Here is a 25,485-nt window from a genome sequence, read left to right as displayed (position 1 = left end):
TAATGGTGTATTTTCTCACACACCAACCAGTTAGAAATCACAGAGAGATCTGTATGATTTCCAAGACAGGAGATCAGACTTGCTGCATTTAGTGCTAATTTACCTTTTCTAAATGTAATATACCCATTGATTTAATCTAGTACTAGTTGATTTACAAAATATGTTTAGGAAGAAAAAATAGAAATGATAAAAGCCATATGCAACATGAAGACCAGATCCAGCTGGCCTTATTCATTTGGAAAGTCGGTTAATTAGCTTCAGTAGTAGAATGTGCTGTATAAAACAAGTAGTAATGTTTTCTCTAGTTCATCTGGGAAAAAAAAGAAGCTTTATTGATGAAGGAGGCAGTAAGTTGTCATTTCATAGTGCCAGAAATAGTTTGACTTCAAAATATATCCTCCTTTGCATTTCCTTTTTTCACAACAAACTTTCACTATTTTTACTGTTAGCTAAGTGTTTTTCCTGTTTTGCATTAAGAAAATATATATTTTCTGGAGGGGGGGGGGTTGGAATGTGGATCTATTACCATATCTTAGCTTTTAAGTCAAACACACTTTAATGTACTTCAATCATATGTCTTTTTACAGAACAATATTGCCTGGTCAGGGCTTGTGAAGTTATTCGATCCTGTGAAATCCCCCAGATGCTATGCAGTTATTGCTCTGAAGAAACAGTTGTGTCTTTAAGTGGAAGCAAACTGCAGATAGGTTGAAAGTTCTGAACTGATACTGCTATTTCCTCACTGTTCTTTTTAATTGATTCCTCAAGTATACTGATACGTTTGGCAACTATTTACTTTTCAGCTGCAAAAATAATAAATGCAATGCCTCTGTGAAGCATAAGAAATAAATTCTGATCTGTACCTCTTTTATAAATACCACTGCTTCCTCGTGTCAGTTAAGTAATGCAGAACATATGACTTATAAAAAATTATGACCTGTATTATGTGATTAACATTTGTAAATAATTTTAATGTTTCTTCTTTTTAAGGCACTATTCTTATCTATCAATGTCCCTCTTCTTGGTATTTTTTAATCTCAAGATTATTCTTCCATAGAACTTTTCCATTTTTCCAGTGGATGACATCAACAATCTCTGGGAAGCCTGGTTTTTTTCTTTTCTGGTTTCAGATGACACATCATTTAAACAGAAAATTAATCTGTTATAGACAAGAAATGTGTAGTCTAAGTGGGTCATCTTCCCTGTTCTCCAAGTGAACTAAAGCAGCTTATTGTAGTGCAACCTTGAAGAGTCTAGAATCTTCTAAGACTAGATAAAACCCCCTTTTGTGGGTATTTACTTATATCTCTTCTTCCTTCAGGCATGTTCTTGACATGTCTTATTTTCCAGTCACTCCAAAGGAGCCAGTGAAGTGTGATTTAACCCAGTGAATCCCAGTATATAAGAATTGGCTATCCTGTTGGAGTTCACTATAATCCTTGGATTTCATCGGAAGCCTGTTATCTGGCTCAAATCTGTTGGGTAGAGGTATAAAAATTTTGGTACCTTAAATGAGTTGAAACTTGTTATATAGTTTCTGCTTGACTTTGTGAGTGGGAAATGTATTTGTTGATGCATTCATCTCAACAGGTTGCTTCCTTAAAATTGCAGATATACTATCAATTGAAAAAGAGAAAAGTTTCTCTTCTAAGTCCTAGTGCTTTTATTAGAACTTTCCAGTGAATACAAAAAAATTAATTACAGAGAATATTAAAAGAGGCTGACCAATAAGTAATAGAATTCAACTTTTAAAAAATAAAATCAGAATGCAACTGTGGTGGACAGCAAATGAGAGTAACAGAAAATATTTTTATATTAATTATATAGTGACAGTAACAGATTTGGGAATCAAATTAAGATTCATATCTGAGGAGCAATAAATCTTATTCTACTTCAGTCTGCAAAATGTGAACTTTTGAGCATACCACTCAAAAAAAGAGGGGTAAGGTATTTTTCTAACAAGTCACGTCTCTTTTGATGTATTCAGTTGGAATAATTTTTTTTACTAGTGTAAGTTCACTGCTGTCTATTTTAGGACTTTGTCTGTACTAGTTTCATGGATCTTCTGAATGAGATGGGTGTCCTAGTAATGGTGGACACTGAGAAGATGGGGTTACTGAACACCTTCTTTGCTTCATTCTTTACTGCTATGACTGCCCCTCAGAAATCTCAGGCTGTGGGTACAAGAGTAGTGTCTAGAGAAAGAAGGGCATCCCTTGGTCAAGGAGTATCTGATCAGAGAATCATGTAGGCAAAACTGATCACAAATCCATGAAGCCCAATGGGATATGTATCCAAGAGGGCTGAAGTAGCTGGCAAAAGTGATTGCCAAACTACTATTGTCTTTGAAAAGACATGAAGAATTGGAGAAGCATCTGAGGACGAGAGGAAAGCTCCTGTCACCCTACTCTTCAGAAAGGGCAAGAAGGAAGATCTAGGCATCTATGGGCCAGTTAGCCTCACTTCCATACCCGGGAGGGTGATAGAGCAGGTTTTTCTGGATGACATCTCCAAGCAAGTAGAAGAAAAGAAGGTTATCTATCAGGAATAGTCAGCATGAATTCATCCAGGGGAAATAATGTGTGACCAATCTGGTAACCTAGTATGATGTCATGACTGGCTGGGTAGATGAGGGGTGAGCAATGTGTGCCTTGACTTTAGCACAGCTTTTAACACTATTTCCCACACTGTCCCCATGGATAAGCTCAGGAAGAGTGGGGTAGACAAGTGGACAGTGTGGTGTATTGAGAACTGGCTGACTGGTAGAGCTTAAAGTAGTAGATCAGCTGCTCAGACTACACTCAGAGACCTGTAGCTAGCAGCATTCCTCAGAGTTCAGTACTAGTTATGGTCTTGTTGAACATCTTCATCACTTTCATCAATTACTTGAATAAAGGCTAGAATGCACCTTCAGCAAGTCTGCTGTTTAGGCAAAGCTGGGAGATCTGGCTGACACACTGTCAGTCTCTGCTGCCATTCAGTGAGACCTATTCAGGTTGAAGAGCTGGGTGGAGAGGAACCTGATGAGGTTCAACAAGGGTGTGTGTAGAGTCCTACATGTGGGGAAGAATAACTACATGCATCAGTACAGGTTATGGCAGGCCTGTCCAACTCACAGCCTGCAGGCCACCTACGGCCCATCACAGCTCACAGTGTGGCCTGCTCCCTCCCTGCCCTGTATCATAATGGCAGTGGTTCTGCACTGGGTGGGCATCCATCACTCACCAACAGCCAAATGTTGGTGTGCTATTAACTCTGGCTGAGCTGGAACCAGGACATGGAGTTTAGTGCAGTGCTCACTCAAGTTCTGATAAAAGTGTTTATGCAATTTGAAACATTGGCTCAATGGTGCTGTGAACAGCAAAAAATACACAGCCATGCTTCCCTTTTGGTGCAAAAATTTGAGAATAGGTTTCAATGCTGGCAAAAAATATCATCTTTATGGTATATTTGTGACTCCATTTTCAAATTATGTAAATATATTACCTGCAAATTTTCAAATAGAATATATAGAGTTACATTCAGATATTCAACTAAAAAGACTCATGATGTCTCTCTACTTGAACTTTTTTAAGCCCTGTTTTAGCAGAGAGAAATATCCCTCACTTCACCGTCACACCTTACTCGTGTCACCACTTTTTGGTAGTATGTACATTTGTGAACAGATGTTTTCAAGGTGGAACCACACAAAGAGTGAAATTTTCATCAAAAAGCTCTGATGAGCTTTGCAACTCGCTGAAAATGGCAACCACTTCCATTGAACCAGACTGATGCATTAGTGTCACAAACACAAAGTCAAATATCCCACAAGTTTATTGGTTTTTTTTTGCTCTTTTTATAAAAAAATATCAAAAATTGAATAAAAAGGAGTGTGGCTGGCAGGTGGAGGGAGGATATCTGCCCTCTGCTCTGCCCTGATGAGGCCACATTTGGTGTTCTGTGTCAAGTTCTGGGCTCCTCAGTTCAAACAACGCTTGGAACTGCTGGAGAGAGTCCCACATAGGGCCACAAAGTTGATGAGGGGCCTGGAGCATCTCCCTTATGAGGAAAGGTGGAGAGACCTGGGACTGTTCAGCCTGGATAAGAGAAGACTGAAGGGGGATCTTATGGATGCTTATAAATATCTAAAGTATGGGAGTTGAGTGGATGGGGCCAGGCCACAGGACAGGGGGGAGACAGCATAAACTAGAAAACAGGCAGTTACATCTGAACATGAAGAAAAACAACTTTATTTGAGGGTGATAGGCTGCCCGAAGGGGTGGTGGAGTCTCCTTCTCTGGAGATATTAAAAAATTGCCTGAGTGCTTTCCTGTGTAACTTTCTATAGGGACACTGCTTGAGCTAGCTAATCTCCAGAGGTCACTTTCAATGCCTGCAATTCTGTGATTCTGTGATCCAGCATGAGCTTCTCACATTTATTTAGTCGTAGCAGGTTCAATCCTTAGAGTCGCTGAACAGTTGCAATACCCAAGGAAATCAACTTAAGTTGCAGGTGCTCACAGCATCTCTGGAGTACAACTAAAAAGAGAAAATGGGGCCTTTCACATATGAGATTCTTTGTTATATAGAAAGAACTGAGGAAAATAACAAGCTGGTAGATTCTTTACCCAGGAGAAAAAAATAAAATTCTTTTCTTAACCTCTAAACATCTGGAAGGAAATATGAATAGTATCCAATGTAAGGAAGTAATTTAAGGTAAATAATGTTAAAAAATGAACAAAAATATAAAAAAATAGGCTTATTATATTGGGTTTCCTAAAGCATGATGTCTAATTATTAGTATAGAGACTTGTCGTCCCAACCTTGTGTGCTGCTGGAAAAAAATTACTGGGGACTCTAATTGCCTTTTTTGCCCTATGAATTGTTTTTTTCTGATTTTTCAGACCACATATCAAAAACTGGGCATATATAGTATCCAAAAATGTTATCACAGTTATTGACTGAATGCAAGTTTAAAAAGTACCCTGTATTTGAAAAAAAAAATAATAGTTGCAGCAGCAAACTCTGCCTGGTTTAATTTGAACACACTCAATGTTACATAGGATATTTAAACTATTACTCATTTTGTGTGACGTTTTGGTGTGTATAAAGCTATCTAAACTCCAAGTTAAATTCTTATTATTTTAAGAGGACATTTGGAATAATGACATTTGGAATAGCCAGCACGTCTGTAGCCCAAACACTTTTCCACTGATTCAGAAAGGTCTGAAAAAAATTTCATGCCCCCACAGCAACTTTTCAATCTTTTTCAGTACTTTTCACACATTGTAGTATATACAGGCAATGACAGAGACAGTGTGCTTCTTAGAATAATAACTATCAAGAGGTTTATATAGAGTTTGCATTCAACCAAATCAGTTGCTGTCTGCTCTCAAAGCTGTTTCAAAGCTTGAGATGCATGAGGTGGTGTTTACATAATGGAAAAATCCCCAAAAGTAATCACATTGAATAAAATGAATTTTCTCTGTGGTTATTGCTAGTGGTTCTTCCATAATGTAAACAGTATCTTAAATATAATGAAGTCTTTTGATAGAAAGGAATCTCCATTCTTTCACTGTGAAAGTGAGCTGTGTATACTGAGGATACTCTGAGGATACTCTCTGAGGAATTGTGGATATACCTGCTTTCACTGAGGTGTTTGCCCAATTCTGTTTGTTGCATGTCTATGCATTCTATAGCAGGATTGGTGTGATTTATTTATATTTCTTAGGGCTGAAAGCTTGGAGAAACAAGAGGATTCACAGGGTATGTGTGCAGCCTTAATATCCAAGGGTATGCTGTAGTTCTAAGATCTCTAAGCCTGCTTTCTTTGCCAATAAACTTTAATCCTGAAGTTTTGAATCATGCATTAGAACATCACCTCACAAAATATCTTGCACTGATCTAGTTTCTGGACTTTCGTTTCTAGTCTTTTTCTCACTTTTCTTAATTATTATTACAAATGCTTTCCATTTATAGCATTCATTAATTTACTGTTAAAACAACAGCCATTCATTAGTTGAAATAATAATTAATTAGGTGCAATAATACTTTCGTTATTTCACGATGGAGTTAAAATCTTGAGACTTGAAGTCTGTATGTCCTATGATAACTTAAATTCTTCACACAGTAGATCTGCTCAAATTTTGTAGTTTTCCAGGTTCCTGTGCTTCCTGCCAAGGAAGCAGGAGTGTGGCCATAGGAGTATGGCCTAATTCTTTGGGATCCACCTGCTGGGTTTTTTTTTGCCATTTTCATCTGAAAAAACCAGCTCAATCTAGTGGCTCTAAACTCTGTATTTCCAAGCAGCTGCTGAATAAGCAGCTTAGTTAGGTTCTTTGAATTTACTTCTCTGTGGTTGTTATCAATGTTAATGTTATATTTCAGATCATCGTAAGAAAAGGAGTAAAATGCTTCTGAGGTTCAGGACGCCTCAAGGAAGTTGCACCACTGTGAAACATCTTGTTGCTTTCTCCCTTAAAGACTTGAAATTAATTCCTGAAGATCAGGCAGATTAATAATTATCAGACAAACTAAGAGCCATAGAATATTAAAAATACTATGCACAGTATCTTCTCTTCAGGAGTCATTTTAGATTCAAGAGCTCTGAGGCATCTTATTATACACAGAAATTCCAGTGTACATCCTCATTACACTCAAACCTCCATGGAAACCCACCAATATAATGAAGATTTGCCTCAAACTGTTAAAGCAGTACAACAACCTTCCCAATGTTCATCTACATCCTCAAGGATGTCTGCAATATTGTATCAAACTGGGGTGGAATAAATAGACAGTTGGGTCATCATCCTAGTGATGCTGTTCATGACGACACTCTAACCTTGTGTGTGTGTTAAAAAGCAACGTACACATAGAATAGGTATCTAACATCAAAAGGTTTCTTTGGATGTCTAGGTATCAATACGGAAATCAATTTTATAGACTTCTTCACTCAGTTCACTCTATTACTGGTACTCAATCAATACCGACCATCAATATTTGTACAAAAAATTTTCTCTTGTGGTTTGTGTCTATAGATGGGCCCTTTTCATAATACAGTTTTATCACTCATCAAAACAGTACATAACTTCAAATAATTGTGGATTCTAAGGAAATCAGAAAATCATTTCTGGATTACTGATGAAATTTAGAAGAAATTGAAATTGTACTGCATTATTTTGCTGTTGGGTGGGAAAGAACAGTTGAAAGAAAGAACAGCCAGAATTTGATAAATTTGTGAACACAGGCAAAATAATACGGACAAAATATCTCAGAGATATCAGATACTGTAAAGTATATAATTGTTCTTTATAAATTGTAGGAAGAAATGTAGTTATCTAATTCAATGGAAATACAAGAAATTATAAGTTTTCAGTAGTTAACAGGGGGTTGTGATTTTAAACTTATCTAATCTAAGAACTTCAAAAGTGAAAAATTATGCGTGATGTAGCATGATACTGCTCACCCCAGAAAATCATGCTATTGTAGAAACATAATGTTTATTTTACATTCATAATACCATCTGTTCCATAGTTCTGATCTATTCTTTTTTTCTTTTTTCTAAAGTTTACCATTGAATTATCTCTTTCAGCCTTTTACAGTTGTACTCAAAGTGGCTCCATTTCCTTTTGTCTGTAGCACATACTAACAGCACACAATTGTTCACAAAGCTGTACGAACATGTAAATTTTCCATTACAAAATTTGCAGTGTTATGTGAGACTCATTCTCTTTGCACAGACCAATGCAAATTTTTTCATGTAGATAAAGAAGTTGTCAAGCCAGCTTTCATTGTGTTTCACATGGAATTTATCAAGGAAATCAAGATGCAGTAAATCTACTCAGCCAACAAATCAGATTGTTGGACTGAAGCTCAGATTGCCTTAACACACAAGCTGTCAACTCTTTCACGAAGCGCTGATGAAAAGAGCAGAGTTGTCTGCCTACTGAATAACTTGTTAGTGTCTGGCACCAAGTGAGAAAATCCTCAACCAGAAAAAATAGTGATCACCTCTCCTGTTTACATAAACCTTCAGATACAATAACTAAAATGTACAGTTATAAATCTACATTGTTTATTACACTTTCTATTATTAGAGTCGTGAATAAAGACTGGCAGCAGAAATGGCCATGCTGTTTCACAACTATAAATCCTAGATTCACTTGTTAGTCTTAGAAAGGCTGAAGTCATCAGAAAGACACTTAGATGTTATAAAGTGTAGAAAAAAATATACATAAGTGTGCCAGTTTCTAACCTTTTTATTCTCTGTGGCATGGGTATAGATTCAAAGAACACGGTTCTCAAAATACTCAATGGACAGCATAGCATGTAAACCAAGTTTCATCATTTCAAGCTCTTGAGTGATTATTTTTTGGCACCCTCATTAAGAGTCAGCAAAGGATGTAAGAATGATTACACCAAAATTATTGCTATGTTTCTTATGATAAAAAAAATATATAAGTGATTTAAAATATAAAACAGGAAATCTTAGCTTTAATTTGAGAACATGAAGAGCAGAATGAAGTTGTGTAATGAATGCATATCATTCAGATTATCTCTAGATGGATTCTTTATTTGAAGTAAAAATTTTAAGGCCAGCAAACATTTAGAAAAACATGTTCATTTGTTTTTCACACTGAACTCTTGCTCATAATTGAAATCCTCCTGATGTACAGCAAGAGAAAATTCAAACAGCTTTTTGTGTACCTTTTATTACAAGTAATATCTCTTTTTTACTTTAAAATTCTCAGGATTTTCTTTTCTCCACTCACAAGTCCTTTAACAACAAGAGCACTGATTACAGTAACAATAAGTTAAATGACATTCTTTGTTGCTAAGATCAACTCAAGTGAAAGGCAAGTGTCAGAGCCTGTACTTACACTGACACCAATGGTGAAATTCCCATTCCCTCTATTGTAAGTGTTTTTATGAATAAGGAAAACAAGATTTAACCCAATTTTTTCAAAAAGCAACATTTGCTACAGTAATTTAGCAGAATATCTTGAGAGTAAGATTTCACTGTAAACTTAGATTTCCTTTTCTTTCCTTCCTCTGTGTAAAAAATAGGACACTGTAAAACAAAGAACTGAATTTATACAAATGGCATATTTCCTCATTTAGCACCTCTAATCAGCACTTTGCAGGCAGTACATCCCTTATTCATGAACTATGTGTTAAGGAAAGTAACGATAATTAATAACCCTTTGTGTACAGCCCATTAATTCAATACAGACCCTATTACTGTAGATTGAGATACATAATTTTCTGATTGATTTTTACAGTTCCATGTGAGATGTATTGCTCACAGTGGAATAGCAAATATTTTCTGTAGAAAATATTTTTAGAAATATTTTAGAATGTGATTTTATTAAAAATATTTTCCATCAGGAGTTGAAAATTATGTTCCTGGACATAGGACCTCAGTGAATAATGAAAATAATATTTCAGAATGTCAGTGGGAAAAATTTTCAAGAACTTTCCTAGTCATTTTGATTTAACATTTATCTTTAAGACTACGTAAGTTAATTAAGGATAAAATGTACCACAGTTATTCATTCATCTATTATTGAAATGTTGCAGTTTCCTATGCTAATTTATTTTTCATTGGCTAACTGTACCTAAGTTTCAAAAAGGCAAACCTAAGAACATGTATTTTTTTACACGTTATCATTCTACAGTTGTATTGAATGAAATCAAAGTTTTGTGTTACGGTAAATAATATAGTATTTTTCCCTTAAAACAGCTGCCAAAGTAAATCTGAACACATGCAAAAAGAGATTATGGTTCGCGGTTGGCATGTTTCTTTACCAGTTTGTCACTGGAAAATAATGTCAGTTTTATTCACTGCTTTCTGGTCAGTTAAGATTTGAAACCAACTATGATTCTCCAGCACAAGTAAGAAATATCTGATCTACTTTACCATACTGTATGGGAACTGCTGAATCACGGCCTGAACCACTGATTGGTCACCTGAGGTGAGCACCAAGTCAGCCATGGGGGCACAGGTGAAGGTGATATACCTGTGTGGGTGGAAGGGGTGGAGCCTAGTTCCTCCTCTCTCAAACCCCATTTAAGGGCTGACCACCACCAGGGAAGGATCTCTTCTTGGAGATCCCTCCCATGTGGAGTCCTCTGCGAGCCTTGTCATCTTAAAGGTGAGCCATCTTCTCTTTTGTATTACCTGTATAACTGTTTATATAGAACTACTTTAAATATACCATCTTCTATACTATTCCCTGGTGGAGTATCGTCATTAGGAGTTATTTACTCTACACCATACTGGGTCTCAAAGAGCAAATAAAGCCATTAGTGTGTTGATAACTCAGCGATTCTGTGCTTTCCAGCATAGCCAGTTGGCTCTGAGGAATTGATGTGCCCTGATGTGGCTGCACAACTCAGAGAAAAAAACGTATAACCCCTGAGCACTAAGTCAGTGGAGTTTTTCAGCCATAAGCATGGTCTAGAGGAATAAAGAAGGACAAGCTTTAGTACTACTACCACTTGTTGCTTGCTTTACCTCTTCAGATTTTGTGAGCATGGCTCCTATAGAGCTGCCTTAGAGTCTGAGACACACTGCCTCCAGTTATGGCAGTCAGTCAGATTTGTGCCTGACATGTCTGGTCATCCACTGAATTACCGTTCCAGTGCAGTGGTAAGTCATTTGGGAACTGTTCTCATCTGCCACACTGAACTTCTCCAAGCTGTTCTTCTCCTCAGCTCATGTTGAGGTATCTTGTGAATCTCAGCTACAAAAAAGTTTTGGCATTGATTTTTAAGAACTGTAAAGTTGGGCAACTTACATACTCAACTGCTAATGCATCTCTTTTCTATACTTTCCATTTTTCCACTTGGGTAACTGTGTCCAGTTGGCGACAGTATAGCTAGACATCACAGCCAGAAACATAAATACACTTTAATCACAATATGCAGTGATCTCTATCAAATCCTGTTTTGTTCAAATACAGTATTTTCCAGGTCTGAGCATCAGATCTTTTCCATCACTAAAAGTGAAACACTGATATATCAGAAAATTTAAATTCTGTTCTTGGAACAAATGGTTGAGTTTCAAACTGAATACACATGCTTTGGTGTGTCCAATGGAAAGCAGTCTATGAGTAAAAATCTTTACCTCGATTTTCACTTTGGAGATATCCTTTCTTTATTAGAATTAGTTCTCCTCTGATTTTCTTCATATTTCTTCTTTATCTTTTCACAGTGGCCTGGGGAAGGATATGAGCACTACTTTATATTGGCAGTGGCAGGCAGAGCTCAGTATGCAAAGTACAGTGATGTTTTGTGAGTGAAGGTGATCTGGAAAGTCACAGCATTATAGTTTAATCGTGTATTATCGAAACTAAAGTATGTGCATGGACCTATTCTAAGAACTAAATTAAAATACTGTCTAAAATCTGATATGTTCTCTCTGCAGAGAATGGAAGATTTTTAATTTTCTCCAATTGCATTTTTATTTCCCAAGAAAATTGTTGCAGAATTTGCTGTCTTCTCACAAAGGTGACACTGTGCTTTGGAATACAGGAGGGAATACTATTTCATACTACTGTGGGTGTTTTTTTATTGATCTACTGTGCAAGTTGAAAGCCAAATTGCCATTGAATATTGCAGTATTGTCATTCCTAGGTTGTCTAGAGGACATTATTAAAAAGATCTGGAAAATAAATAAATAACCCCTAACTGTGTTCAAAAAATATGCGTTATATGTAATATATCATAAAGAACCTCTCCCCTTCTTGCCAGAAAAGCGCCTTTGATGTACACTATCTACGTGATCACTACATTTGCATTCTGACACAGTCCTCTTCAAAACAAAGTGTGATTTAAAGTGCTTTTCCAAAACTGACCTTCACTCTTGAAACATCTGAGGGAAGCTATTCTATTGTATTAGAAATGTAATTTCTATGTATGTTTATTTAATTCTTGAGATTTTTCACCTGCTCTTTATTTATTTATTTATTTTCCTTCCAGTGTATTGCTGGAGTGAAGTACCCTCATCTAGTTGAAGTAAAGCATGCAACACATATTTTCCAGCAATTTAAAAAACCTTTCATATAGAAAAGAAATCCTAAATTTGTTTTGTAGATGTTTAGAACAGCTGTGCTCACTGCAAAGTTAGTTCCAGTGCCTTAACAGAGACAGTCACTTCCTTCAGTTTGTATGGCCTTAAAAAAAACTCCAGTGGTCCACTCTAAAAAACTGAGGGCAATTATTCTAGGCAGCAGCTTTATGTAACACAACTTACCAGTGAAAATGTGAAATTCCTAATGTTTGTTGTGAAAGTTAGCTGCAGACCTATTAATATATTTCTTTTTATCATCTAATCAATGAATCTTCTGTTGAAAATGAGTTTTAAAGTGTTTGCATTCAGATCCTGAGAAATCTTTTTATTTGATCATGGTCTTAAGTCTAAGTCTCATACCTTTGCAGTTTGTTGCTGAGAAGATGCCCTTAAATGAACACAGGTAATGAATTACTTCCCATAAAAAACAAGCATGCAGCACTGAAACATATCAAAAGTATGCTACAAAGCATTCCTATTTTCTGGATTGAATTTCATATTTGCAAAAGGAGTGTGTATATGCTAAATAAACAAACAGAAACCCATTGTGACAGATTAATTAGTTAATCTAACTCTTTATTTTTATGTGAATTTTTATGTGAAACTCCTTCTAGCTTATGTGAATTCCACTCCAAAGTAGAAAATACATGTACTGCTTCAGCCTAATTTAAAACTTTTCTGAAGAGCTTGAAGTTAGTCTGTGAGATGCCTAACCTGGTTTTGGCTCATTGCTCACTGCTGAATTCCCCCTGTTGTGAATTGTACTAGCAGATCATATTTATCTCTCATATTTATTGCCTTGGAATATACATTAATTTCTGTAGGGAATAATTGCTCGCTTGCAGATGGTTCACAAATGGTATGGAATATTTACGTTTTCCATTGCTTTGTTTTCTGACTGGATAGTTTCTGTAGCAAAGCAAGGTCTGTTTCTGCAGACATTGGCTCATCTGCTTAGCTTCACTGCTCTAGTCCTGTTTAGGTCATGAGACATTACACTGAAATAATAAGTAGGGAATACCTTTAAAGATTAGGAGCTAGAGCAACAAGATTAGTTTTCTAGGAGTGACTGTTCTAGGGGACTGACAGTGGAATATAAATTATGAAATATTTCTTATGCCCATTAGAGCATCAAAACTAGCTTGTTGTAACTATTCATTTAATGAAGACCATTTACTATAATATTTATGGAGGACAAGCATAAAATAGGCACAAAGTCAAGGATATATTTTAAAAAATAAAATCAGTAGTTTGAGTAAACATTTCTGAAGTATATTCGCACCAGACTTTCTGCAAGATAATATTTATATTCATATCATGATCAAATTATTGTGCCATGAAGCAATAAGAGAGAGAAGAAAGTCCAGACATTTGATGCCAGAGAGAACATTGCATGATATGCAGACTACATTCAAAGAAAGAGAAAAAAAAAAAAAATACACCAGCCAAATACATAGAGAATCTGACTTACCACAGGATGTTTTGGAAATAGCAACAGCAACAATGGAAACTTTTTGTACTTTGTTTAGCTAGAACGGAAAACAAAAGCAAGACTGGTTTAATTAATTAATGAAAAAAAGATGGTGACCATTTGGAACATCGCAAAAGTAAACCAAAATAATTGAACAGAATTTAAAGGAGAATTGTTTCTAGTTAGTGTATCTATTTTTACACATTCTATGCTCAACACACACGAAGTTTTATAAATAATTATCTCTAATGGGAAATCTCTAAGCCAACTCAGTGGGCGTTAAAGATGTGAGGCAACATTTGACTTGTTTGCTGGAACATAACTATTTAATTTATAAAAATTATCATGCTTGTACTGTCACGGTGTATAAATGCGTACCTTATAGCACGGTGTTCTGAACAGCACAGAATGATGAATCACTGATTCTCCTTTGCCTAGATATATATTTCACAGTTTTTATGAATATGTCAGAACTTGATGAAAGTTGCAATTTAGGTGAAGTCATAATAATGCTTCTATTGAATGTTCCCATGTTTCTCTGTTTTCATTTATATTAATTTTTCAATTCTGGAAAAGAAGGTCACCTTGTCTTTTTGTTTTGTGTTAGTAAATATTCCCACTGCTCTCTATTGAATATGAGATGAGGTAATACTGCCATGCAAGCAATATCAATTCCAATCCATTATTTCAATTACTAATATCAATCTAGAAGTTATCATATAGTAACCTCAGGAGCCTTTTCTTCCCATTTCCCACTCCCTTTATGCAAGCCTGTTTCAATACTGGAATGATCAGGCAAGGAATTGTGTTAAAAATTCTTGTTAGGACTTCTTAGAATGTATTTTTGGGTCTGCTGTTCCTAATAACTCTTATGACAATCCAAGGCTTAGCTAACAACTAAGCACACTTTATTGTATTTATTGAGTGCGCTTTCACATTACTCTTCTGCACTAACAATGTGAAACACCTTAAGACAGGCTGTTAGCATTCAGATCTGAATTGCTTCAGAGATTGCTTCATCCTATCCTCTTTTTCTGATTATGATGCATTTAGAAATTGGTATTTTTTTATGATGAGAACAAAAATGTAATTTATCTGTTTATCTTAATATATGTTCATATTTCTGAACTTTGTGGTTTCCTCAAGTTGGGTTCTTCCTGCAGTTAGGCTACTGTGCTGAAAGGAGATTTTTCTGGAAAACATCTGAAAAATGTTTATTTCATGTACTGTGAATGCTTCATGAATTAATTGATATTTCATAGTTCATTACTTTGTTAAATTTTTGTTGGAATACTTTTACATCTTCCTTTGTTAGCAAATGTCAATTATTTGTCCTTTATCAGACAAATAATTGGCATTTGTAAAACAATACAATACCAGTTCTGTATTCCTACCAGCCCAGGATTTCCGGTACAGCCTGTGCAAAAAGATCATATGAATTGATGAGGACATGGTTCTCTGTGTGATCTACAAACAATCTTTCTTTATTCTATGAAAAACACAATTTGCCCAACCTTTATAAATGGATTTATATGCCTTTAAAAGGCATTCACACTTACAAGAACACAAGCATGTTTCTATTTCAAAAAAAGCATCAACAATGTAGTTTTCTTACACTTTTCCGAGGAAGTTAAATTAGTTTGTTGTTTTTGTTTAGTTTTGTTTTAAATACAAATGTTCCTTTTATTGTAGTAATAAGTGGAAAAAAAGTAGGAAATCAACTCTTTGGCACAGTATCTCTTTCACCATATAAAACAAATGTCAGAGTAACAAGCCTTCAAGGCATCAACTTTTAAAGTCATCATCCCACATTAGCTAAGAAATGTTACAGTTATCCTAAAAGAAAAACAAAATCCTTACATCTGCTGAGAAATAAATTCCATCTTCTAAGTTTCCTTCAGATTTCACATTTGTCTTTGTCCCTGTGTATGCCTGACCATGTGTGGTACTATTATATATTTTTGAAGTCCTACCTGGATTTTAAAAGTATTACTGGAAAATTATTCATTCAAAATATGGAACTAAAAGTTGCTCTTGGTCCAGTGGAAATTGTTTAACTATGGTCTCAGGTTCCAGGGAGCACTGTTAACCCTGTGGCTTGCTCCAGTTCAAAGCACTGTCTACACTGCAGTTTCCCAAAAATAGAAATGCTTGACAGAGGCTTATTGTACAAGTTTGTTATGGATTGTTTTCCCTTCAAAAAAAAAAAAAAAAAAAAAACTTAGGCAATGTTATACCACAGTAATTGCAAATTCTACAAATCTTTCCCCTTTAGCAGAATGATGACCACATCACCTTGCCAGGTTTCTGGCAATATTCCAGTCCTCTAAGCTTGCAGACTTCAGAAATCCATTAAGCTCCCTACAGAATATAAATTTTAGTATTTGCACATGGATTTAGTTCACAACTGAAAGTTTCCTGTTCAAAATCCACAAATTCTCTCTCCCAAATCCAGATAGAATAACTGCTAGGTTCAGAGAAATTCTGCAGAACTCATCTTGGATAGTAAGGAATGGAGATCTTAAAGGAGCAAGTAATGGGAAGAAAGAAAAGAATGTTGAAAAATCAAGGTATGTGCAATAGGATCATTGATGAACATAATCACTTTTTCCATCCTATCTCTCAATCCAATATCTCTATATACAATCTGTCTCTATGGACATAGAATTACACACCTCCCTCCCCTTATTTTGTACAATTGCCTTCCAGACCTGTCTGCAGTAACTCACAACATAAAATTTTTTAATGAATACAGTAATTAATACAAAATTGGTTGGATGATTGTATGGGAAATGCTGAGTCACAGCCTGAACCACTGAACGAGCACATGAAGGAAAGATCTGGTCAGCCTTGGGAGCACAGGTGAAGGTGATTCACCTGTGTGACCAAAAGGGGTGGAGCCAGGCTCCATTCCCTCTTAGACCTCATTGAATGGCTGACTGCCATTGAGGAAGGATCTCTTGTTAGAAATCCCTCATTTAAGGAATTTCTTCCCTATAAATCTAGATCTTTAGAGATTGGTGAGCATGCATTTTCCTTCTTTTGTAACGCCTCCTTTTCTGCACTGGTCTCTTTCTTTTTATAGCCTTTACAAAGATGAGTCTTAATGCTGGTTTACTGCTTGCTTTACCCTTTCACCTATTCTGATGAGTGTCAGGACTCAAGTGATCAGCATGGGGCTATATCAGAAGAGGGTTAGGATGAGTATTAGGGAAAGGTTCTTACCAGGAGGATGCTCAGACACTGCAACAGGCTGCTGATGTTGGAAACTGTGAACTCTGGAATGTCATGTTATGAACCTTCCTGACTCTCTCACTGTGAGGGCAGTTATGTTTGCTTTTTATGACATTTCTCAAGTAAAATATGTTTTTTGGTTAGCCTTCAGTCTTCTACCACAACTGAACTAATGACTTCATAGCTTAAAACTATAATATAAGCTTAAGGCACATGTCACAGGAAAAAGTAAACTGGTAAGAGTATTTTAATTATTTGGGTTTGAAAGTCAGTGTAAACATATAATGGTGGTCAATAGATACATTTAAATTGGCTCTTAGACTCAAAATTTATTGTGATGATTCAACTCTAGACTCTGAAAAATGTAAGCAGAAAAAATTAACAATTAGAAGCATAGTAGAAAATTAAAAAAAAATAACATCAAGAGGTATTATATCATTTTATATGCACTAATACATACTTTCTTAGACCACAGTTCCTCTGCATGGCTCACCTAAATTAGTTGGGAGTTATACATTTCAGATACTCTTGAGAAAGCCACAAGGAATGCATTGTGTTCTGCTGCGGATCACATTATGCAATGCTGTTAGCTTACAGCTCAGATTCTGTGGTCATAGTTTGACTTCACATTAAAGTCAGGTTTAGAGCTTTTAGTGTGAGATCAAAAATTCTGCAGAGTGAAGACAGCATTAACACAGTACTGTGGGCTTTTGTTAATTTTACAAAACAGTGGCTGCATTAACACTCCTGATCTGCATCAAAAGCATATTACTGGGGGATTTGGGAATGCATCAATCAGGTGCTAATGGCTGAGGTATTACAGCTGAGGTATTTGCCAAGCACTTTGATCCTCACAATTCCTGATCAACGCAGGATGCTTGAAAGGAAGAAAACAAAGGGAAAAGAAAAAATACTGAATGATAAATAGAACGACTGAGAAGGACTACCAGCTTTGGAATTCTGGAGAGATGTAGAGTACTTTGAGCTGAACTTGTCTTTGCATATACTTGACAAGGCTGGATCTGAAATTGTTCTATATTACTCCACACTGTGTGGAATAAGAGAGGGTTGTTCTTTCTGACTTACAAACAGATGAAGCACCTGAAATCTTGGAGGCTATTTCTATATTCCAAATCATGATTTATATCTGAATCAGATGGCAATTATGAATAGAAGATTCAGTCTTAACTCTTAAAAGAAGACTCAGAGGGGATCTGATCATGTCTATGAATATCAAAGGAGCCAGGAGGTGAAGGAATGAGGCCAGACTCTTTTCTGCAGTGTGTGGTGATAGGACACAGGGAAATGGCCACAAACCAAAGCATAGGAAGTTCTGCACAAATGTGCATGGGAACTTCTTCACAGTGCAGTGACTGAGCAGTGGCACAGCTGCACAGAGAGGTGGTGGAGTCTCCTCTGGAAACATTGAAGACCCTACTGGATGCCTACCTGTGCAACCTGGGCTAGGGAGCTGCTTTGGCAGAGGGGTTGGATTTGATGATCTCTAGAGGTCCCTTCCAACCCCTAGAATTCTGTGATTTTTACCTACTTATATTTATAGTAATCCAATCTGAGCTTCGTGTGGGGCTGAAGGCAATTTTGACACACAAGATGTAAAGGAAGAAGAATTACTGCAACAAATGAGAAATAAAGCATATGGAGATTATAACAAGGATACATGAAACAGTTCCATGCATGGCAATAAACAACATGATGACTGTCCTTCAGAAGAAAATGCAGAAGAAGTAACTGCATCACTTTCTAAGAGTTTACCAGTGCCAGGGGAGTCTGAGGAGGGAATGAAGAAACAGAAAACTAGCCATCAGTCCAAAAGCAAATGAGATATTTTACATTGGATGTATGTGCACAAGCTCATGTGCTGCCAGAAACAGTCATCACTGAAAGAAATGTCATAGTAAGTAGAAGGTTAGATACAGGCTCTTAAATAAGTTATCTTTTGCCTATTAAGACAGGAACACAACTGAAAATGTGGGTAAAGATAATTTAGAATTCCTGGAGCCATCATCCTCTGCCCCAGTCAGGCCACAGCAGAGCTGGCTCCAGCTCCCATAGCCCTGCCCAGACATGAGCCCTGTGCAGCTGGCCCTTCCTTGGTCCCACATCCTGTACATCCTGGCCTAACTGCAGCCAGTCCCTGTTCCCAGGGAGGTGCCTGGTGCTGAGCCCACCCCTGAGTCTCCTCTGCCTGATCCTGGCTGGGGTCAGAAGGGGCACTGTGCTGGGCCTTGCTCTGTAGAAGCTCCAGCCTCCACCACACCCTGCATGGTGCCTGAAATTGTGACAGCTGGCGTGGTCCAAAACAGCTCCAGGCATACCTCAGTAGGCATTTAGTTTACACCTCTGTCCTCTTATTGCTACCTATTAATGCAGACATGGTCTTCAATCTCTTTGTATATTGCTGATAGTTTACAGATTGGGGAACAATTTGAGGCTTTCTGTCATATTAACATGTTTTTCAGTTGATTTTCAGTTTACATTCAGCTGGTAAAGATGAGATGATGAATTAAAATTTTAAGAACATCTTTTAACCTGAGACATAACCTCTGAGCACTGGTAGATGATTCATGCATTGCTGCTCACCTGGAAATAGGAGGGGAGTGGAAAAGCACGCTGTCAAACCTTTCCATGCTAAAATTGAGAAATGCTTGCTGAATAATTGATCTGTGAGGAACTGACCTGCAGTGGTTGGTACCAGAGCAGAAGGGGGAAGAAGTGAGACCCCTTCCCCAGAGGCAATTCTGCCACATCTGTGTTCTGGGGCTCTTTCCTGGTTAGTGAGCAGGTTTGGGAGGTCAGGGTGACAAAGCACTACCTGAGAAAATTAAGGGGTGCCAGAATGAAATCTACTGGCAAATTGTATGCCCAGGTACACAGTGAATCGGCTACAGATTGTCAGCATGAAAATCCAACAGAGAGGTTTTATTTTTCTTATTCTTTATTCATACATACTCATTTGTACTGGATACACCTCCATAAATATGTCTATCATTTTTGTTGTAGAAAATTAGCCTGGAGAAGGACTGACTTTGAAGTTAGATGAAGATGCAGCTGTCTCCCCATCATCGTTTCTAATGTGATGGATTGACCAGAGCACTTCGTCCCACAGGGAGCAGCAGCAAGTCAGTCTCACTTTCCATGCATCTGCACGGCTGTGGCAAATACCAAAAAAACAGCAGAAAGAGAAGAGGTGGGGAAGAAAATAAAACACTCTTTCTCCTGACTGTAACAGAAAGGGGTTTCCTACCTCACCTGTAGGCATCTCAGATGTGCCCAGGTAACCTCTCCTCATCAAGTGCTGGAGCCCAAGGCAGGGACTCTGAATCCCAACCCTCAAATTCTGATTTAGATCTAGCACCAAGCACAGACACTGCAGCTCAGCTCTGCCAACATGAACTACATATGTGCATGCCAAGAGTAAGAGCTGCGGATATCGATGGAAAGTCTGTGTGTGTTGAACACAGGAGTACCTACAGAGCTGAAGTTATTCCCAGATCTGTTAGCAGCTGTGCAGAGATTTACAGGATTATATTTTTGTATATTGTCACTTATGCGTGACCTAAATTTCACTTAAAGCAGTGTCTTTTTTGGTGCCTGTGGTGCTGCGTTTTTACTGACTAAGAGCAGAGTTCTGTGCTTGTGCAGGTTTGTCTCTGCAGGCCATTAACTACACTTCAGTGCTGCACTTGCCCTTCCAAATTGTTTTCAAAATATAACTTACGTAACATCTTTCTGACCTGGTACTTGCTGAATCACTTAGGTGATTACTGCAGCTAAAGACTTTTCTTATTGTCAAATTGCTTGAGGACGGTGCTCTTCGTTTCTCTTGATTTTACCCTTGCAAAACGTTATTTCAGTCCTTTTTAGAAAACTAGTGTTTAAATCTTTTAAATCGCTTTTACAAAGGGATTGCTTATTGCTTCCTACACCTCCAGTACCTGATTTGTGTGCCTAGAACACATGCTTCATTAGTCCCTTTCACAAGCTGTTCCAAATGCAATGCAAATCACTTCTTAATGGTCACATTGACTAGATAGGAAATGCTTTTGTTGGAGCTATGACTTGTAGTTAATTAAGCCAATTAGCATTTGATATAAGCAATTCTGGAAAGATAAAGCCTAAGAATAGCTCTCTTGAGATGGTTGAAGACTTTAAGCAAATAGAAATGTTGCAGAAGGGAAAGGAAATGAAGCAAGATGAAGTTTAAAAATAATTTCTAAATCCATTCACTGTTTTTTTTCTTGTTTACATCAGTCCTAGCTGAACTTCTATTATAAAAGTTGGGGGTAGGGAAAGAATCTATCTACTATAGCTTTGTTTAAGGAGATTAAACCAGACGTTTTACTCAGCAAAGATTAACGGAAAAATTTATGAGATCCTGCTTATACTATTAAATTATCTGATTTATTAATGGTCTTTTTACTTCCTTCCAAGAGAAGGTTTTTGACTGCTTGACACCAGAAGCTCGCTCCTTGTGGACTGGCTCTCACAATCTCTTCTACTTGCTGTGGGGTCTCCTTTCTGTCAGTGAAAAAGCAAAGGGATTCATGACCTTTAACACTGAAATGTATCACGTTCCTTCTAGAACTAGTTCTGGAAGACGTAGTTGAGGCAGATGCATTTTGTAATTTTACCATGTGCTACTCTAGAAAAGTGCAATGTACTAAAAGCCTAAGGAACCAGCCTAAGGAACTTCTGTGTGATAATGTAAAGTTTGTTTAGGCTGTGACACCATTTAATTGCTATTGATGATCTTATTTTTTCCTTTTAATTAAATTCTTTAGAGGAAAAATATCAAGTCAGCTGGGAGGAAATTGAACAAAGGAAATATGATTTACATGCCTGTGTTCTGCTTGCATGCTTGCACTGGAAGTTTCCTTAATTCTGCTGCAGCCTTCCAGGTAGAAAATTGCTGCCAATCCAACAAAAGCATTTCCTATTTAGTTAGTGTGACCATTAAGAAGTGATTTGCATTGCATTTGGAACAGCTTGTGAAAGGGATTAATGAGGCATGTGTTCTAGGCACACAGATCAGGTACTGGAGGTGTAGGAAGCGTTACCACCTGTTTCTATTGCGTTCTTCCTCTTTTTGTAATTTTATAACTTGAACTCTCCCTCCCACCCTGAGTACACACATTATAATTTAACTTAATAAATAAACTTACAGTTCATTCTATGAGACTGAACTGACTCTCCGTGGCTGCAAGATTTCATACAAATAACGCTGATTTGTGTGACAGACAGCTTTTGCAAAAGTAAAACTGGCTATTTTAGTTCATCTTTCTTCATCTCAGGAAGAAAAATACTCTGCTGTGGTTCACTCACGTGTATAAAGATGCCTTGCAAAGTGTTTCTGTGGATAATTTACCATACCATATAGCTTCACAGTTGCTTCCCTATTTCTTTAATAATAATGTTTAAAATGGTTGTAATTGTTTGATCCATAATCTTATGGTACTTAGTAGCAAGGGCTAAAAGTGTTGCTGTTCCTCACCTATGATTTGGATTTAGGAAATAAGATGTTTCTACTTTGAGTTTATACAGGTTTTTGAATAGGGTTATGCCCTAAACAGAGGAGTTATTGAGAAGAAGCAAGGTCATCTTAAGTCATCTTGAGAAGATTTGTGACTCCTAAACCCCCCAAACTCCTATATCTGTTTATTATACAACAGTCATATAGGATAAAAATGTACAAGAAATGAAAAGACTACAAAAATTGACAAATACAATAGAATTACTATTTCTTGCTTCACTAACTTTTTTTTTTTTTGTTGTTATATTTAATTCCTACTACAAAACTTACATCACTGAAATTCTATGGAAAGTTTCTTAGGAGTGGAGTACAATTCTTAAGACTTGAATAAGTCAAAGTAAATATCTTGTGGCCCATAGTATAAGAATAAATCCCCAGTGACTTGAAATTAGGATAGGATAGTACAAAGCCATCATTCTATAGACAGGAAAATAAGATTTTGGGGATAATTCTTCTTGACAGTTCTATATGTCTGCTTTAAAACTCTGGAAAAGTCTATTTTCTCCATCAGTTCCTGAAGGTGAAGACTACGTCAAACACAGACATTTCTTCTTTAGATGTGTTTGTTCAAGGAACTGGGTCTTAAAATAAATTATATATGCAAATTAAAGCTCATTTTCTTTCTTCAGAGAATAATCCTTCATGTAAACATTTAGTTCTGCAAAGAGATAGATATTCTTTAATCATATTGCTTTGAATGAAAATGGAGGTGATTCACTACATTACAGAATCACAACCAAAATCTGGTAATTCACAGCTGGTCTCTCAAACTTAGCTTATACATACAGTTAAATTGGATTTAACTTTAAAAAAGTTAAATTGAGTAGCTGACAGGGCTCCACCCATCACTGTGATTTACTGATGTTCTAATGTACTTTGTTAACAACTCCTCTAGTAGGTAAACTCTTCTCATTTTTAAAGGCTAGAGTACTGTCTCAGCCTCTGCTCTTCACTGCAGGAACAGACAGTGGCAAATGAGTTTGGAGATTCTTCTTATGGTGCAACGCTGTTTGCAAATCAGAGTAAGAAACATTATCCTTATGGCTGTTTTGTTGCCCATTAACTCTGCTACCGTACAAATAAATTGGCTATACCAATGCATTGCATGAAATGACATTAAGGAAGAAAACCATTTTATTTTAATATCAGCTTCAATTAGATGCAGACTTATGTGCTTAAGGAGAAAGCCAGTCTGGAAGAAAATATTTCAGCCTGCTGAGTGGGAAATTAAAATCAGCACAATATAAACATCACCAACAAAATATTTAAAACTACTTTTTATATTAACAATATTGCATAATGCACACGTGAAATTTTGCAGGAACCTGTACCAGCTATTGCCATGTTGCAGCAGCTGCACGTGCAGATGAATTATGTTGTAGGATTCACGTCAGGCAGGAGTAGGGGGTGGGTGTGTGCTATCCTAGTGGAATTGGCACTGCCACTTTCCTCCCTGCCCTGCGTTGCTGTGAGAGTCTGGGGCTCAGCCAGGTGCTCATCAGCCAGACAGGAGAGGTTTAAGGATTATGTGAATGATGATGTGTATTTACCCCTGGGAAGTGGGTGCTCTGACAGCTCTTGCACACCCAACACCTGCTGCTTTAGAGAGTTTGCAGACTTTAATTGGATGGCTCTTCTGCACAGCAGACCTTACATAAACAAATGTGTGCCATTAAAATGTTGGCTCTTCCTCCTTACTGACTGGCTTTAGAGACTAAAGGTTGAATTAAACAATTGCTTTATTCCACTGTGGCTTACACCAATATGGTATCTTTACTTCCAGATGTCTGTATTTTCTAAAGCTTCCTATTTGCTATTAATCTTTCTTGCACAGACTTTGTGGAAGAGGAGGCCTGAGTCAGTCTGAAATGTGGCTATGGCAAGATAACTGGAGCCATTTGACTGTTCACAGCATGCAGTTATATCTTACAAACAATCTGTATTTTATATGCAGCAACACCTGAGAACCAGTAAAAACGGTAATGTTCCACTCAAACCCACCTGTCTTATCTACGCAGGGACTGAGATGAACTGTTTTCATGCTGACTGAGAAGCCTGTGAATGTGGCAATTCCTAAAACTAAGATTTAGGTATATGACAGAAGAATTTTCTAATGGCCTTTTTCAACACTTCAGTAAAAGCCCTCATCCCAGAAGAAAAATGCTTCAGATAACAATTAAAGATTAGTACTCAGTAAAGAATCTTCCTTCCAAAGAAACTGGATGGGCTACTGGATGTATTGACTGCAGAATCACAAAGCAGACCACAATAATACAAGGCACAATTCAGTTTAAAAAAATCAAACAAAACACCTGTAGGAAGGCTTCTTTTTATCTCATCAGCATACACTTTGCTGTAAAACTTCAAATCGCTCACAGAAGCCTTTTGGAGTGTTGCAGACTATAATTCGTTCTATGCAGGAAAGTGATAAAATATATTTCACTTCTCTGTAAATGTGTGTCTACCAGCAGTGTTTTGTAACTCCATACGCTCCGGTTTTCATGAAGACTGAATTGTGAATTCTCTCTCTTCTGAGTCAGAAACAATTGCCACCTGAGTGACTGACCTTTAATTAGTGACTCACTTCATGTTAGCAATTGAACTGCCAGAAACCAGTAGTCAAATTAGAGCTTCTTTTGAATTGCTGGGTGACCTATGAAATGCAGCTAACTCAGGATCAGTCTAACTTCATACAGTTCCAGTTATGTAACTTGGGTGTTGCAATTCTCTGCTTTCTGTTATAGCTCTGAACAACAATTGAAAAGTGGTTAGGTGGAGGAAAAATTCTTTGTGTTCCTACCTGCAGGCTGTGTAGAGAAACATAATTACAAAGTGACCAGAAGGTAAGAGTGTTGAAGCCTCTGAGGATGATGCTGTTCTGAACAATTTGGGAGGATAAGGCTGATAAAAACTTGTAAAATGCTTAGTGGGGATCCAGATTCCCAGAAGGATGTGGTTGTCAGGTCACAGTTGGTGATTTCCTGGATTTTATTAGTTTTTATTAGAAATAATTGTCACAGTATACATCACAATGTGTTACGCTGCTATGCGTTGTGCCACTCTTGTTTGCTGCTATTGTCTAATTGGTTTAAATTAGACTTCTCTCTCAAGGAACTTTCCTCTTAAATAAGTCCTTAGTTTAACTGAGAGTACATGGATTATTAGGCCTGGCACAAA

General features: G+C 37.0%; 1 protein-coding gene across 2 annotated transcripts in view; it reads left to right on the top strand.

The window, feature by feature from the left end:
* METTL25 (methyltransferase like 25) overlaps positions 1-894 on the top strand; it is a 57,673-nt gene extending 56,779 nt beyond the window's left edge. For both annotated transcript variants that reach the window (XM_065743231.1, XM_065743232.1), the window contains one exon: positions 588-894. In XM_065743231.1, the coding sequence (XP_065599303.1) occupies positions 588-686 (99 nt within the window). In that variant the 3' untranslated portion in view covers positions 687-894. The remainder of the gene's footprint in view (positions 1-587) is intronic.
* The last annotated feature ends 24,591 nt before the right edge of the window (positions 895-25,485 follow it).

This window comes from Cyrtonyx montezumae, unplaced genomic scaffold (assembly GCF_038088225.1).
Source record: "Cyrtonyx montezumae isolate F1298 unplaced genomic scaffold, pur_monq_1.0 scaffold_3, whole genome shotgun sequence".
NCBI lineage: Eukaryota > Metazoa > Chordata > Aves > Galliformes > Odontophoridae > Cyrtonyx > Cyrtonyx montezumae.
Note: the sequence above shows the minus strand (reverse complement) of the source record. Positions and strands in the feature narration are given on the sequence as shown.